Here is a 16,295-nt window from a genome sequence, read left to right as displayed (position 1 = left end):
TATCCTATGCGCTTCCCGTACGATCTAAAGATCATCCAGGGAGCCCCCCTGCAGCTCAACGCGCCCCCCCCCCCCCCACACACACACACACCCGCACTTACTTACTCACTTACTCTTGGCGTGTGTAATAGCGCCAGCAGCAAGTGAGGAATGAGGAGCAAGCGAGTGCTGACCTGACAGGTCGGAGCTCACTTTCTTCATGAGATCGTCCGTGTAATAGGGGCTTTACTTTTAGTTCAATAATTAATTACAATGCAAATGCTTGGGCCCAGAAGTGTTCTCTCTAAGCTTTGGTAAAGTGGATAATTTAATTATCATGTAATGGAAAAGAACTGAAACAAAGGGAAAGCAGGCCCAGCCAAATATTCCCACATGGGCAATACCAAGTCAAATAACGGTCTCCCAGACATGGAAACACAATAAAGCAGCCTCCTCTCACCTTACATCCCTTTGAGTTCATGGAATCCATTGTACGCTTGATGGCAGGATTTGGAGGCTCAATCAACTCAACCTGGGTCCGTACATTGTGCTCGAAGTAGGGTCCGATGAGGAAGTAATTCTCGCCCCATTCATCTGTGGTGATCTTGGCTTTGGTTTGGATAACCGTATAAATTCCACCCACTGGAGAGAAATACAAAGAAGCCTCTTACTATAAAAGCACCAAGAAGAACACCATAAAACAAGGCATGTACTCAGAGACATTAAAAATACAGAAAATAATCACAATGAATGTGTTACCACTATCCAAAATAGGAAGGCACCAAATTATATTTTCCTATTGGCATGAACCCAAACAACAGTAGTAGATGAAGGCCATCAGGCTGAAACGCATCCTGTAAACTTCTGTAACTCTATGCTACATTAAATAAACAGCAGAACTTCATTGGTGAGTGTCGGGATTTTTTTCTCCATGGAGTATAGTGCTAGTATCACCTCTGATGGACCTGCCATCTCTGTACTAAAGTACACAGCTCTGCAATAGCTTTGGGTGGACTTGATGTCCCAACAATTGGTAGTATGGGACGGCTGAAGATAAGATGTCTACGTCTGCTTTATAAGCTACACGGACGAGATATAACATCTAGTATCCGGGAAAACAGATGGCCTGACATTTGTAGTAGAGATTCTCAAAACTGGACTTGATATTCTAGGATGGAAAACACCAGAGGACGTCAGATGAAGACCACTGACCAAGGAACTTTAAAGAGGACCTGGCATGTTTAGTTTACCTGGTACCATCATTCATTCCTCCCCCCCCCCCCTTGTCTCCACTATTTTCTAGCTACATAAAGGAATGAAAGTATGGTGTCAGATAACTTTTTGGGATATAATAAGTGTACTTTAATCTGCACTAGACTGTAATATATATATATTTCAGCCTATTTGTAGGCGGCACAGACCCTGGACAAATGACGCAAACGGTGACCAGTACAGAATGTTCTATAGTAATGGAATGACGTCTGGTACCTCTAAATATGGGAGGGATCCAAGTCACCCACACACATGGCTCAGCAGTTTTGACTGGTGCATGAGGTATGAAAATCCTCAGTCTGGTGTGCCAGTATCATGTGTTGTATGCTGCGGAGCCAAAAACGTCTCACAGGGATATTGATGCCATCTGTCCTTTATGGGGACACCACCCATTATGTTACTGATCTTGGGATCGGTAATGGTCAGCCCAGCTTGTCAAATGGCTTACTATAAACACCAATATATAAGTGGCTGACAAGTCCCAGGGAATAGGAAACCAATGCACTTTGTTGATGGGCCAATTCTTGGTGGGATATCTTTAAAAGCCTTGCTTTATGATTTATTATGATCAGAGAGCAACCATTACATTTCAGCAGAATAAAAACAACAGCCACATGGAAAAGCTGGACTTCTAAGATTTGTAATCCCCTTCCCCGTACACTATAACAGAGGACAAGTATTAAATCCAGCCATACATAATCTTATAACCTGCCAATTTCTGGAGTGTTGGCAGGGCACCCTATGTGTATAGCAGCTTCCTGACTCCCCACCGACTACAGATGGCAAGGGAAAGAGGATCATGCATGCTGGATGGATGCCCAATGCTTTGTTCCTGAAGGCGACATGCCATTACTAGAGGGGTTGGCAGTGGCTTATTCACCTTGGCCAAATGTACATGTTTAGGGTGAGTCAGCTTTATTATCATAGAACAAGCATGCAACTTGCAGCCCCAGCCTCACATCTAAAGGGTAACATCCATTGGCTGTATAAAGTCTAAAATCTAAAGGATATATAAAGTATAATTTCATAACGTTATAGCATATTAATAGGACATGCTATAATTTTATCGGGCCTCGCTCTGAGACCTGCACCGATCCTGACAACAAAGTGGCCACAGTACTGATTTTGCACTATTCCCATAGATTCTGCTGTGATGGGAATCAGTGATGTGGCCCCTTCTTATTCAGTATTTGCAAGTTCCCAAAGGTCAGCCCCCACTGATCATATTGATAGTGTATCCCTTTATGAGTGAGGAATACTTCTAGTGACTTCAAAAGCTGGATGGAATTTGTTTAATTATCCAGAAATTATACCTAATCCAAGACCCTGCTATAGAGCAGACGTGCCGGCTTCTGCTCCCACCCGTGGTCATTTGAAGTATTCAAAAAGTATGTCACACGACCTATAAAAGACCCAGGAAGTATGCGGCCTTGAAGTCGAGGTCCCTCGTTCAGCTATATCTGTCCGAACAGCTCCGCGCCACATGAAGTGACCGAGACACAGACATGAGCAACCGATGAAACCACAACAATTAAAGGGCTTCCATTCATCTGTATAAATAGAGTCAAATGACGGAGCACAAGTGTCCTTCTGCCAATATAAGAGCTGCTAAAATTGAAGAAATTGTCTCGGGACTGACGTCCAGCTCCAGATATCAGTTCTTGGTCAATTCGGTAACATAGGGTAGGCAGAACTGTTTCCATTACAAGTAGGAGTGTTCCAAATTTAGAGCAGTCCCCAAGGTTGTTCAGAGATCATCCTTAAACTTCAGGTTGACATTGTATGGTTTTCCTAATCTCCACAGACAAGGCAGAACTAAAGAATATGGCTGATGAACCTGCATACACTCAATCATTCACTAATCGGGTTGCTCTGATCCATCAAAGAGTCATTGCTTGCCAGACGCACATCTCCCTGCGTAGTAGGGGATGTAACGTCGAAACGTGAGGTCTACAAAGGTGTAAACAACAAATCTAGTGATCGAGCCATCCCCGCACAATGCATGAGCCTTGTCATAGGCTCGGTAAACAAGCACCCATCTATCAGCGAGCATCGGGCCGACAAATAGGGCCCCAAAGCTGTCCATATACATTAGATATTTTGCGTCTCCCAACCCCCCACCCTTTTCAAATCACATCTCAGCCAAGAATACAAGGACTATAAACAGGGAGAGGGCTATAAGCTGTCACTGGACACCTTCAAGAAAAGCATTGGGCATTAAAATCCAATTGCCTAAACCCAGTTGGGGGGGGGGGGGGAATTGGGACACCCCATTAGATGCTCAGCTTGTCCTGACCTAATTGTTAGGTTTGGCCAATGTGTACAGGCAGCCCAGGACTAAACCTGTAATACGGCGCACACGACTGTAATATGGCGCACACAGGCCCATTCATACTTCAGTTTGTCTCACATCCTATATAGAAACACACAAAGGATGCATACATTATTTTGGTGGTAATTACCCCAAGAAGACAAGACCGTGCCTCATGGCTCCGTAATACAGACCCCATAGTACAGACTAATAATTCTACATTTCCCCAAATATATGAAGGGACACCAAACCATAATAATATCCACAAAAATAATCAAAATGAGAACAAATTCTATTCATAGGTCACGAGCATACAGGCCTAGCATTGTACGCATGTATTAGTTACCTGATGATCATTGGACGCCCTGTGTAGAATCTGATTTTTATATCTTATTTTAGATTTCCAAACAATGTATCCGAAGAAACCCTTTAAGACGCTCACATTACACAGTGGTTTTCTATGTCACAAGACACATATGTCAACTTGACACGGCTGCCTGGATCATTTCCATTGAAATAAACATAGCATACATTTTATTGTACTGTACTGTATATACAACCCGCCATGGCTCATGGCCACTTTGATAAACAGAGCAAAGAGAAAGGACGACTAGTCAAATAGGAAGTGCAACAGGTTTTCTGCCTCCAAATACATCTCCATACCATATAATAGAAGACTTGTATCATCCAATATAGAGGTGTACTCTTCAGTCCCCGTTCTTCTTACACTGCTCAGTTATTGTCGTATAGGGAATGATCTCTACATAAGTCTTATAGTGTGGAGAACATTATATGAGGCCACCAGCTAGGCTGTAACTATTGGGGGTACTGTGCTAGAGACTACACTAGTGCCTGGGGGGAGGGGGGGTCATTCTTCTGCCACTTAAAGGCTATGCCTACCTTTGAGAACTAATTATTTTACTGTATATAAAATTTTACACTAGGTCTTCAGTAAAACTTTTCTACTGCTTTGTTTCTATAGCTCTTATGCAGACTATGCTTCTCTATGGTAACAGACAACACACTCTCTAGGCTGTGTAATCTTGTGGTCATATTTCCTTTTATTTGACCTCTAGTTATAGGTAATGGACCAAATGTATGTAAGAACAGGAGGGGGGGGTGGCATACAGAAGAGGTCAGGACTGCAGGTTGGGACCACATAGAATAGTTACCATGGTGATACATAGTTAGCATAGGAGCTGTAGAAATAAAATTACAGATGGGTATAAAAGTTTGTATTGTATTCTATTCTGCTTTATTACCACCCGAGTCATGAACTTCATGAACTTCTGTTTTTTTAGGACATTCAAAGCAATCCCACCTCCACTTCGAGACAAACTCAAAGCCTGCTCAGCCAATCACTGGCCGCGCTGCTGACCTGCATCAGTCAGTGATTGCTTGAGCGGCCTGTCGCCACTCAGAGGGGTCCACCTCGGAAATGAAGACGGGATCGTTCAGCATGGGACATCAGCAAGGCAAGCATAGCTTCTTGTTTTCTACATACTCTTAATACGTAAGAACTTTTCCCTCATAGGATAACCCATTTTAGTTTTAGAAATGGGTAAAAAGTAAAGGGGTCTCAGTCAGCCCCTTAAGTCTTTATGGACCCAAGCCATCTATACATTTGTGCATTACTGCATGATGGAGCATAGCGTAGCCTCTCATCTGCTCCCAACACTGCCAAACCTATATATAACCTTCAAAGTGAGCAGTAAAAGTAGGCCACATATGAGGACCCTTGATCAGAGGGATCAGAGAAAATAGATTTCTTTCAGATATGGTATGGGTGGCCACTGACCCATAGCTATCATCTAATTTCCTACCACTGGTATATGGCCTACTAATCTGACCATGGATAATGCAGACAGCGAAGGGTACAGAGAGTTCAGCTATCTTGGGAGTGTTAGTATCACCTCCGGGATTAAAAAGGTGAGGCTCAAGGTCAGAACACATGCCGGACTTTTCAGCACGTTATTTACAGAGTACCTATGGCTCTGGTAGGAAATGCTGACCCATTATCCATACAGGACTAAATACAGGGCAGACCTAGATTTTAGATATGTTTTACCAGCTGTACTGCAGATAGAAGCATCAGACTCATTTACTATTACACAACTAGCCTGAGGACAAGTAGTAATGCTACGTGACCTACGTGACAGTCGTGGGTAGTCAGCAGTATGGCGAGCTGGCACACACATCAGATAGGTCTACTTTTACATATATCTCTTTTCCTGCCCTGCCTTCTGACTTCATTTGCCCTAGACATTCTTTAGACTATCTGCTCTGATGATCTGGTGGATCTGTACCAGTTTAAGTATATGTGGCCCAGCAAGATTAATAAGTATATATGCCATAGGTCGCCATGTGTTCTCTGGTTACGTATACTTAGACATGCAGGACCACACCATGTTCACTTAAAAGGAGCTGAGCTACTCTATTAGGCACATCCCATTAAAAGGGATGGCAATGGAGAAGAGAGCATTTGCACTGCTAATCCCTACAATATCATACTCCATCAAGCTCAGTCCAATAGTAATAGCGATCTTGTAATGTGATCACTCATAAGAAATAAAAGTTGTAGCAATCACCACCAGGACTATTAATATTCTGTATTAAACTGGTAGTATGGGAGACAACTGATGTGACCATACAATGTGTATATCTTCCCTGATGGCTGATAACAGGGGGGGGGGGGAATACTATTCCTGTAATACTAGTGGTCTCAGGGAGATAAGCCGCCTCCAAAGGAACCTTACATCAACCTAACCTATTTTCATTAAAAACACATGCACACTCAGCCAAGCCGAGTGTGCATGTGTATAGGCAATCGGGACAGTTATCATATGTATACCCTGAATTCAGTTTATATAACTTTACCACCATAGACAATGAATGTTAATTCCATGAATGTCCTCTTCAAAAGAAGTTGCCCCAGCGACGCTGAAATCATAGGGTGGTCACTAGTGGTTAAAGGGGTACTCCAGCGAAAATCTTTTTCTTTCAAATCAACTGTTACATAGATTTGTAATTTACTTCAATTAAAAAAGCTCAGGCCTTCCCATACTTATCAGCTGTTGTAAGTCCTGCAGGAAATGTTGTTTTATTTTCAGTCTGACACAGTGCTCTGTGCAGACATCTCTGGCCGAGACAGGAACTGTCCAGAGCAGGAGAGGTTTTCTATGCGGATTCATAGAAAACGGAGACAGAGTTCCTGTCTCGGCCAGAGGTGTCAGCAGAGAGAACTGTGTCAGACTGAAAATAAAACAAGGGAATCTGTCAGGTCCGTACAAGTTAGAGAGCTGCAGACACAGGCAGATAGGTGATAGGGAGATAAAACAAAAGATGCCTTTGTCTTTGCTGATGGACATTTGCAAAATTATAAAATTGAATTTTTCCTTGGAAGCTGAAGTGCCACAGCTATCTGCCTGTATCCGCAGCTCTGTACCTGGTAGGGACCTGACAGATTCCCTTTAAATCCACCGGAAGCCAGTCATTACAGTGGTCCTCTGGCTTTTATATGGTGACCTCTATGATGTCATATATATATATATTTGTACATTATACAGAGCAATTGTGCCAACTGGGTAAACTCTATGCTACACGCATGTGTGTAACAAACCGCAACAAAACTGCAATTGAGAGGGCATTCAGCAAGTTTTGGATAAATGTGATTTTCCAGAATTCTAGGTATATTTTTGGATCAGGATATTTACTAAAGCCACATACAATTACATGTGTCCATTTCATTGCTTTCCCACAATAATTTTTTTCCCTTTGCACCCTGCTGTATCCTAGAATATATATCCATATGGTGTGCTAAAGGGTCAGGGGAAAGTGAGTCACACAACCAGTTGGCTACAGGCCAGTCAGCCTCTGACATATGTGACAAGCTTTACATTGGCCTTGAAGGTTGTGTTGGTGATTTGCTTTACTACATCCGTTCACAAGGCAGAGAATCCAAGCCACGCTGTAGCATACGTCACTGCATAGGGGCCAGCTGTCACTGATCGCCTATAGCAAGCAGCATCTCCATGGTGCCCATGTTACGTCTGTGACGGGTAATCTCCTAATAGTGTGCAAAAGTGAAAGGGGATTTATGCAATCTACTACAGTAGGCTTTCACAGTGCGATATATATATTTTCTCATCTGCAAAAAACTATTCCAGGGTTTGATCTCACATTGCAAAATTTATATTATATATATATATATATATATTTATATATTATTATTTTATTTTTTTTGCAATGTGAGATCAAACCCTTAAATTGTTTTTTTTGCAGATGAGAATCCTCTAATATCTACGACCACCTCATATATTCTGCTTGTTACAGTTTTCTTTTATTCACTGGATATTTTCCAATTTCCGGCCATGAAACCACTGGATCAATCACACCAGAACTTTCCTCACTCAACGGCATTTTCCATCTTCAGTTCAGCAAACAATGGAAATAGATTGGAGACTCTTATAGGAGAGATCTGTAATGGAGAATGTTGTGGAACGTCTCATCAGAATCAATGATGTTAATAAAACCCACATTCTTCAGGGATAAGAGATATTGTGGGGAAACCATTGCTCATTATATATTACAGGGGTAGGGAAACTTGGCTCTCCAGCTGTTGCAAAACTACAACTCCCATCATGCCTGGACAGCCAAAGCTAAAGCTTTGGCTGTCCAGGCATGATGGGAGTTGTAGTTTTGCAACAGCTAGAGAGCCAAGGTTCCCTAGCCCTGATATATAATATAACATTGGTCACAATAACTCTCAAGGACTTCTGCTGCTCGGTGGCTGGAAATAGATGCAATATGTGTCTTCCCCTCCTCCACGTCACCCTGAGAGAATTCAGATCTGAACGCAGTTGTTTCTATAGATTTCTCTAAATCCCATTCAGATGAATAGCAGAATAGACAGTAGCAGAAATCTCTGTAATAATTCTGCCATATTAGATGGTTGGACATTCCCGCTATAAACCCTACAATTTGGAGGACAGTTCCTACAATACACAGTCATGAATGGTGTGAGTAGGGGAGAAGATGCCTGGCAGCACCGGCACTCGCTCATATTGGGGAAACCATAGCAGCTGAAATATTCCAAGTGATTGATGTTTCCATGGAGTTCAGGAGACAGGGCAGTGTCAAGTCTCAAGGAGAACAAGGACATTTGTCTAGAGATCAATCAGGTTGGATAATGTTCCATCTAGTTCAGCTCCTGGTCAATAATTTCCAACTCTATACCGGCAGGGATCCCTATTCCTAATGTTAAATTTTAGCCCTTTTCCACAATAGAGGTCGGATGACTCGGTCCATCACTGATCCCAAGCAATGTCTGGAACCCTTCTATAGAATGAATAGTACATCTTTCTCAGTATAATAGGGGTCTGACCTCTAGGACCCCTCACCAATGATGGCATATCTTAGGGATATGGATTCTCTTTATAAAATTGCAATTTTCCTTTAAGGTGCCCTATAGGACAGCGGCACTTACCAAGTAAAAGAAGGATCGGGCATGCTGCGTTATAACATTTAGGAGAAGCCTGCAGTGACGTTTTCCCCTTTCCCTCTGAGAACGTGTGTATGTGAGCATTCAAAGGGATCTTTTTATTCTAATATTTGTAAACCTCACAAGGTCACATGACTTCTTATCTCTGTCCTCAGTTTTAGGGTATGTGCACACTATGGAACCCAGGTGGATCACGAGCTGCGGATTCCGCAGCTTGCCCCCGCTCGCATCTTCACCTGTGCCATAGACTGCATTCCATGGTCAGGCAGATTCTGCTGTCCATCCGAAGAATGAACCGGTTTATTCTTTGGGCAGATGGCGGAATCTACCTGACCATAGAATGGAGTCTATGGCACAGGCAAAAGATCCGAGCGGGGGCAAGCTGCGGAATCCACGGCAGGTGATCTGCCCCAGTTCCGTAGTGTGCACATACCCTAGAGTCCACAGCTGTGACCTTCTAGCGGAACAACGGCCTCCATTCATACAGTAACAACCCACTTCATACAACTCTTGTCATGATGTCTTGAGAAATCAGAGAAGTGATGAAACTTGTCAGTATATCCAGGGGGTTAGGCGACATCCTGACATGATCAATGAGGGTTGTGCACGCATAAGCCATGTGTCTAACTGGGGCACAGCAGACCTACAGGTTTACTACAGAACATGCTACAACCAAGTCCTGCTCTGCAAATATTACCACTTCCCTGCCAGGACAATGGCATGTGTCAGGCCTGGCCATCATGCTCAGCGTGTGCTCACAGAGCTGGCACTGCATCAAGAAACACACATTCTCACTGTGAACTTCCCAGGAACCTAGAAACAAGACATGAAGCGCACCAGCTTCTGCTATATCCGCAGTGGTCCTGGCCCTGACATGTCCCATTTCTCCTGAGATACAGGGGATTCTATATCTTTAATACAGAAAAGTCATAGAGAAGATATTTACCAACACCTTCATGTAAACATTTATGACATTGTATCCAGACACTGGATATTTATAAACAAGCGACTTCTATAAAGACTACAACTACTAGTAAGGTCTGACAGGTCACCATCACCTAGTATTGCTTTCAGACAACTGATATGATATTGATATGTCAATGTCCGTATACTGTATTTCATATCTGTACTCAAAAGGAAAAACATAAAAAAAAAAGATACCTATACTCACCCATCCCGCTCCTCCAGCTCCGACATTCTCACAGGTCCCTGGTCCTGTACAAGGATTTCCTTGCTCGGCAGGGGAGCAGGTAAGGCAAGTACTTTTTTTTTTTCAATAAATGTCTTACCACCTGCCTGAGCACAGTTTTAAACTAAGAAGTGCCCCCTTTAATACCCCTTTGGGCTTTGTTCACACACTGTCAAAATGACATCCGTTTTTATTGGATTTTATTTAATGGCAAATAACTGGCTTTATTTTATATTCGCATAATAAAGCCAATTTCTTTTTTTTTAAAAGAGCCATTATTTGCTGTTAAGTGACGGCCTTCCAATAAAAACAGATGTCATTTTGCAAGTGTGTGAACACAGCCTTAAAGAGGTATTCTGAGAAAAATTCAGGATAGGGGACAAGTAAGATCATGGGGGGGTCCAACCTCTGCCCCCCCCCCCCCCCCCCCCCCCCCCCCCGTCGATCTCTGCATCGGCCCCCGGCTTCTGTATTATGAAAACAGTTGCAGGTACGGCATGTGATCTATTCATTTCTATGGAGGTGCCAAAAAAAGCTCTGCACTCGTCTCTCTCCGGCACCTCCATAGGAACGAATAGAGCCACAGATTACGTGCCGTACCCATGGCTCTTTAAAAAATACAGAAGCCGGGGGCCAATGCAGAGATCGTCAAAGGTGCGGAGGACAGACCCCTGCGATCTCTCACTTGTCCCCTATCCTATTTTCTTGGAATACCAATTTAAAGGGGTTATCCAAGATTTAAAAAAAAAAAAAAACCCATTGTTGCTTAGTTCCAAAAACAGTGCCCCCCTCCTAAAGTTGTCTTTGATATTCACTTCAATGGTACTGAGCTGCGATACTACACACAAACTAAGCACAGGGGTGGCGCTGTTTATAGCAGCCATGTTTGTCTTATACAGGGCAATCCCTTTAAGCAGCAGAGGATATAGAGGATTCCTATTTCCTCTATTCTGTAAGCCTTATAACTGTTGCAGAACCTATACAGGGATATTAGGATGTTGCATAAACCTTCCGTAATATCTGTATAGCATCTGCTATTAGCTGTGGGATCATTTCTCTATACTGTGGTCACTGCATATTCCCTGTAGCTTCCCTATCTGCTATAATACATCATATTGCATTACATCTGCAAGCCTGTGCACGGTCTGCTGTATATCTCTATACCAACCCTGGAGTGGGATCCATGAGACCTGTGGGGTTAAGGTTATACAGGTCAACTATACCAGGGATTCGGAATCTCTGGTCATTCAGCTGTTGCAAAACTACAATTCCCATCATGCCTGGACAGCCTTCGGCTGTCCAGGCATGATGGGAATTGTAGTTTTGCAACAACTGAATGGCCAGAGGTTCCCCATCCCTGCACTATACAGATCTCTGGAGCCCTATTGGATGGTTACCACTAGATTTCAATGATCTTTGCATAGAGCAGAGCGGAGGGGGGGGGGGGGGGGGGTGTATGTGTATATAACATCTACGTATACATATACTCTCCGGCCTATGATACCTGACATCAGGGGGCAGGATGATGCCAGGCCATTTTTTACTTCATCTCTTTGATCTCATCAATGCTGTGACCAATACTATCGACCCATAGTGAATCAATGATCCCTCTTCTCCCCTCCAGGGTCATCCGCACAGACAGGACGGGGGCGGACGGTGGGCACTAACCCTGGTGGGGATAGGAGTGAGGACTAGATGGTATATGCCATTGAACCATCTTTGCTCCTTGTCCAAGGTCATCAAATAGGAAGATGTCTCACTTAAAGGGCAACTCTACCCCTACAGCTGCCATAGATCACAGGGCACCAGGGGGGTCACTAGGTCAGGACACAACCAGCCTATTCTCCTGCCATAGAGAAGAAGAACAATGGCAGAGAGGAGCCCAGAACTGCAGGCAGGGCACATGCCACTCACCTTTATTGGCCACTTCCCATGCCACCTCGAACAGCACCGCATTGTCCAGGTCCAGGTCATCATCCCAGTCATCCAGCCCGTTCAGGGAGGTGACTGACAGGCTGCGAGCCAGGGGCATCCTGCACAGGTGGAGGGCTCCTACTATGTACTATGGGTGCTGGTGCCCCCGGCAGGGTGGGCAGTGCTCGGGGTGCCAGCTGCTGACAGGCTCTCCTGCTGCCGGCAATGACAAGCAGCGCTCCAGCTGACTGCTGCCTGCCCCTGACAGCACTGTAACGCCGAGGGGGGCGGGGCCATCGCGTCCCCGTCCTCAGTATAACGTTATCCTGGCCTATGAGTGACGGCCCCCCCGGGACGAGCTCTGATTGGTGGAGAGGAGTCGTGATCTAGACGCAGAGGAAGCGTTGGGGAGCGGTGATTGGCTGCTTGTCCTGTCGCTCACTATGATGTGCCTGGTCTACGTGCAAACGGGGAGCTGGTGCAGTTCTGAGGAATAGGAGCCGGGTAGTCACGTTCTGTGGCTTATACATAGGGCTGGGGTCACACAGTGCGGCGGGGTCTGGTGCGGTGACTGGTTCTCCTTGTGGAAAGGGCGTGTAGAGGCTTATAGGCCATTCATGCTCCGCTGGGAATTGTGGGGAAAGGGGTATGCAAAGTAACTGTCTGCCTGAAGGGAAAGAGAGGGCTCTCTGGCGCCACCTACTGGGGGTGTAAGGGATTGTGTGAAGATTCCTAGTCACATGACCAGGAATCATCCTATCACACTGCCTCATGGTGCCACCCTCCTTACTCATACAAGTGAATGGGCAGGGGCCGCCACCTGGAGGGATTCTCTGCAATTCCGTGGTGGACGCCATTGTTAGGGCCAGTTCACACTGAGGCCCACACGGCGCAATTCCGCGGCAGAGCTCTCCGCCGCTGAATCCCGCCACGCTCGGTCTCCTGCTTTGAGTGAATGGGAAAGCGCACGCCTGTCCGCTGCCGCCGCTCTCCGCTCATGGAACATAACATGTTCATTCTTTGAGCGGACGAGCGCGCGATCTCCCATTTACTCAAAGCAGGAGACTGAGCGCGGCGGAGAGCTCTGCCACGGAATCGCGCCGTGTTTCCTCAGTGTGAACTGGTCCTTAGAGTTTGCACGACCAGGTAGTGTGATATGGTGACCTTGGTCACCCAAGCCTTAAAGGGATTTTCCACTCATACATAACCTTTGATATGTTGCTGCCCAGGGTGAGACTAACAATTCCTTCCATACTTTTTATTATCTATTTAGTCTCCTCTCAGTTCTGAGCTGCTGCTTTCTGCTGAAGACACAAAAATCTGTGTGTGAGTCTTTCTCTCTGTCTCCCCCCTCCTTTCTGAGACAGCCGATGTAAACAAATCCCTGGTAGACTCTATCTGCAATATCTTTGTAATGCTGGGAGGTTTATTCTGAGGTCAAGTTGCTGATGAACTCAATGGGGGAGATTTATCAAAGGGTGTAAAATTTAGACTGGCGCAAACTGCCCACAGCAACCAATCACAGCTCCTCTTTCCTTTCACCAGAGCTGGAAGCCGAGCTGTGATTGGTTGCTGTGGGCAGTTTGCACCAGTCTAACTTTTACACCCTTTGATAAATCTCCCCCAATGTGATTATCTCTCCCAGCATTACAAAGATGCTACAAAGTTGCAGATAAAGCCAGTCAGATGTCTCAGAAGGGAGGGGGAGACAGAGAGAATGGCTCACACTCACTGGACTGTTATAACACATACAACCTGAGGACAGGGGTGGCGCTGTTTTAGCAAGTAAGTAACTGCTTTTTCTAATCCGAGATACCCCTTTTAAGGCTGTTCTCGCCATGTTTTTGCAGTCCATCATATGTAAGGATACAGTCAGATAGTTGGTAAACAGTCTGTGTTATACCTGTATACATTTTAGTAGAGGGATAGTAAAGCCTAGACTATTACGTTTTATCTCTATGTGGCCGTGTGAGGGTTTATTGCAGGGCAATTGTACTTTTTAGTGGTTCCCTTTGCTTTACCATAAAATGTACTGTAAAATATTTATGGGTAGAAATAGGAAAAATGCAAGGGGGGGGAGGGGAGAGAATATTTTTATTTTTAACCATTTGTGTGACAGTCAGAATATGTGTAACATCTATAGCACTTAGTTGTGCTCTCTGTTATACAGATGTCTGCCTTTTTATACTGATTACTTATAGGCATTCTTTGCACCAATATTCTATGCTCTATATCAAGATATAGCTGTAATTTATGGGCACATTCTACTTCACATCCCTTCCTGTATAAACCACACACCCTGCTCCTTGAATGAGGCCCGTCTGTTGTGCAAATGTGTGTAGAAAAAGATGCAAGTGTGATATTAAAGAGGTTGTCCAGCAAAAATATTTTTCTTTCAAATTAATTGGTTTCAGCAAGTTATATAGATTTGTAATTTACTTCTATTTAAAAATCTCACGTCTTCCCATACTTATCAGCTGCTGTATGTGCTGCAGGGAGGGGTGTATTCTTTTCAGTCTGACACAGGGCTCTCTGCTGACATCTCTGTCCATGTCAGGAACTGCCCAGAGCAGTAGCAAATTCCTATAAAAAACCTCTCCTGCTTTGCACAGTTCCTGTCTCAGACAGAGGTGGCAGCAGAGAGTAGTGTGTCAGACTGGAAATAATACACTACTTCCTGCAGGGCATACATCAGATGATAAGTATGGGAAGGCTTGAGATTTTTAAATAGAAGTAAATTACACATCTGTATAACTTTCTAAAACCAGTTGATTTGAAAGAACAAGATTTTCGCTGGATAACCCCTTTAAAGTGGTATTCTGACTCATCCCCTCGTATCCATTATGACACCTGTGTCACCAGGAGATCCCTTTGTTGTAAATAATTTTTTTTGTTATTTTCTGACCTCACTATTTTATTATTTAGTGATGTGCAGGTAAAACACCAGTACAGAACACAGTTTCCATTTGGCACAGATATATGTGCCTGCGCCACCTAGTGGACATTACTATACTGCGCCGTGAACCTCAGTAATGACTGTACTGTTATGTCCATTTGTGTCTAGGCTATAAAAAAAAAAAAAAAAAAAAGTACCTTTAATAATAAAAAAGTTTTGGTTGCAGGTTTATGTCTGTATTTTAGACGCAAATCTTAGCCTGACCACAGGTCTAGATTATTGATCACAATGATGCTGCTAATTCTTGTCATTAGATCCACATTTATAATTTTCTGGAAAAATGCAGCATTTGTGAAATTTTTTTCCCAGTGTTTATTTGTTCGATGCTGCAGGTGTTAGGGTACATGTACACTACGGAGTGGCAACGGATAACCCGTCGCACATTCCTCAGCTCGCACCTGCCAGCGGACTGATGCGGGCACGCGCGTCTCCGCCTGTGTCGTAGACTCCATTCTATGCACGGACAGATTCTGCCCTCCATCCTAAGAATGAACAGGTTGCCAGGTTCCATGGCTGCTGAAGGCCTTCTGGTTGCTATGTCACATCTGCTTATATACTGTAGCTTGCTACAGGCAGGCAGGCAGGCAGGCTGTACTAGTAGATCTGTATTGGAGTTCAGCAATCTTCAAACATGCTTAGGTTCAAACCCAAGCATACAGCCCTGATGAAAAGCATGGATACAGCCAAAGGCTGTCTGACCACTTCTTTACTGATTGGGCACAACGCTTATACAACTGTGCAGCCATTCATAGACATTGGCAGAGCAGTTTGAGGGGGTATTGCAGGGAGTATGTTTTTTAAATAATTCTGCTCAGATTGCTATAATAAGTGATACTCACCTTCCCCACTCCCCTGCTGCAACCATTCTCAATAGGCCTGGTCCTGTTGGCAGTGTGACATCAGTGGTCCAAAGCCAATAAACCCTTGGAAAACATCAGTTACTTACTAGTATCAAATTGGCAAAAAATGCCCACTTTGATACCAGTTTTTATACCCAGAACAATCTTGGGCCAAACTGAACAGATTTTTTTTTCTTTTTACATGTATAACATCCCTTAACCCCAGAACCCTTCCACCCCCTCCCCACCAATCTTATCCCCAACCCCGTCCTCCCCACCCCTCCGAGAGGAGAGAGAAAAAAAATAAATAAATAAATAAAAAATTATCCTTCCCA

General features: G+C 44.2%; 1 protein-coding gene across 1 annotated transcript in view; it reads right to left on the bottom strand.

Annotated features, from left to right (window-relative positions):
- The window catches only part of GYS1 (glycogen synthase 1), a 34,997-nt gene extending 22,516 nt beyond the window's left edge, over positions 1-12,481 (bottom strand). Inside the window, exons 1-2 of the mRNA XM_069948785.1 lie at positions 12,166-12,481; positions 440-621 (exon numbers count right to left, since the gene is read on the bottom strand). Of these exons, the coding sequence (XP_069804886.1) occupies positions 440-621; positions 12,166-12,283 (300 nt within the window). The 5' untranslated portion in view covers positions 12,284-12,481. The remainder of the gene's footprint in view (positions 1-439; positions 622-12,165) is intronic.
- Positions 12,482-16,295: the final 3,814 nt, after the last annotated feature.

Source organism: Dendropsophus ebraccatus, chromosome 12 (genome assembly GCF_027789765.1).
Source record: "Dendropsophus ebraccatus isolate aDenEbr1 chromosome 12, aDenEbr1.pat, whole genome shotgun sequence".
NCBI classification, from domain to species: Eukaryota; Metazoa; Chordata; class Amphibia; order Anura; family Hylidae; genus Dendropsophus; species Dendropsophus ebraccatus.
This window is presented reverse-complemented; position numbering and strand designations above follow the sequence as displayed.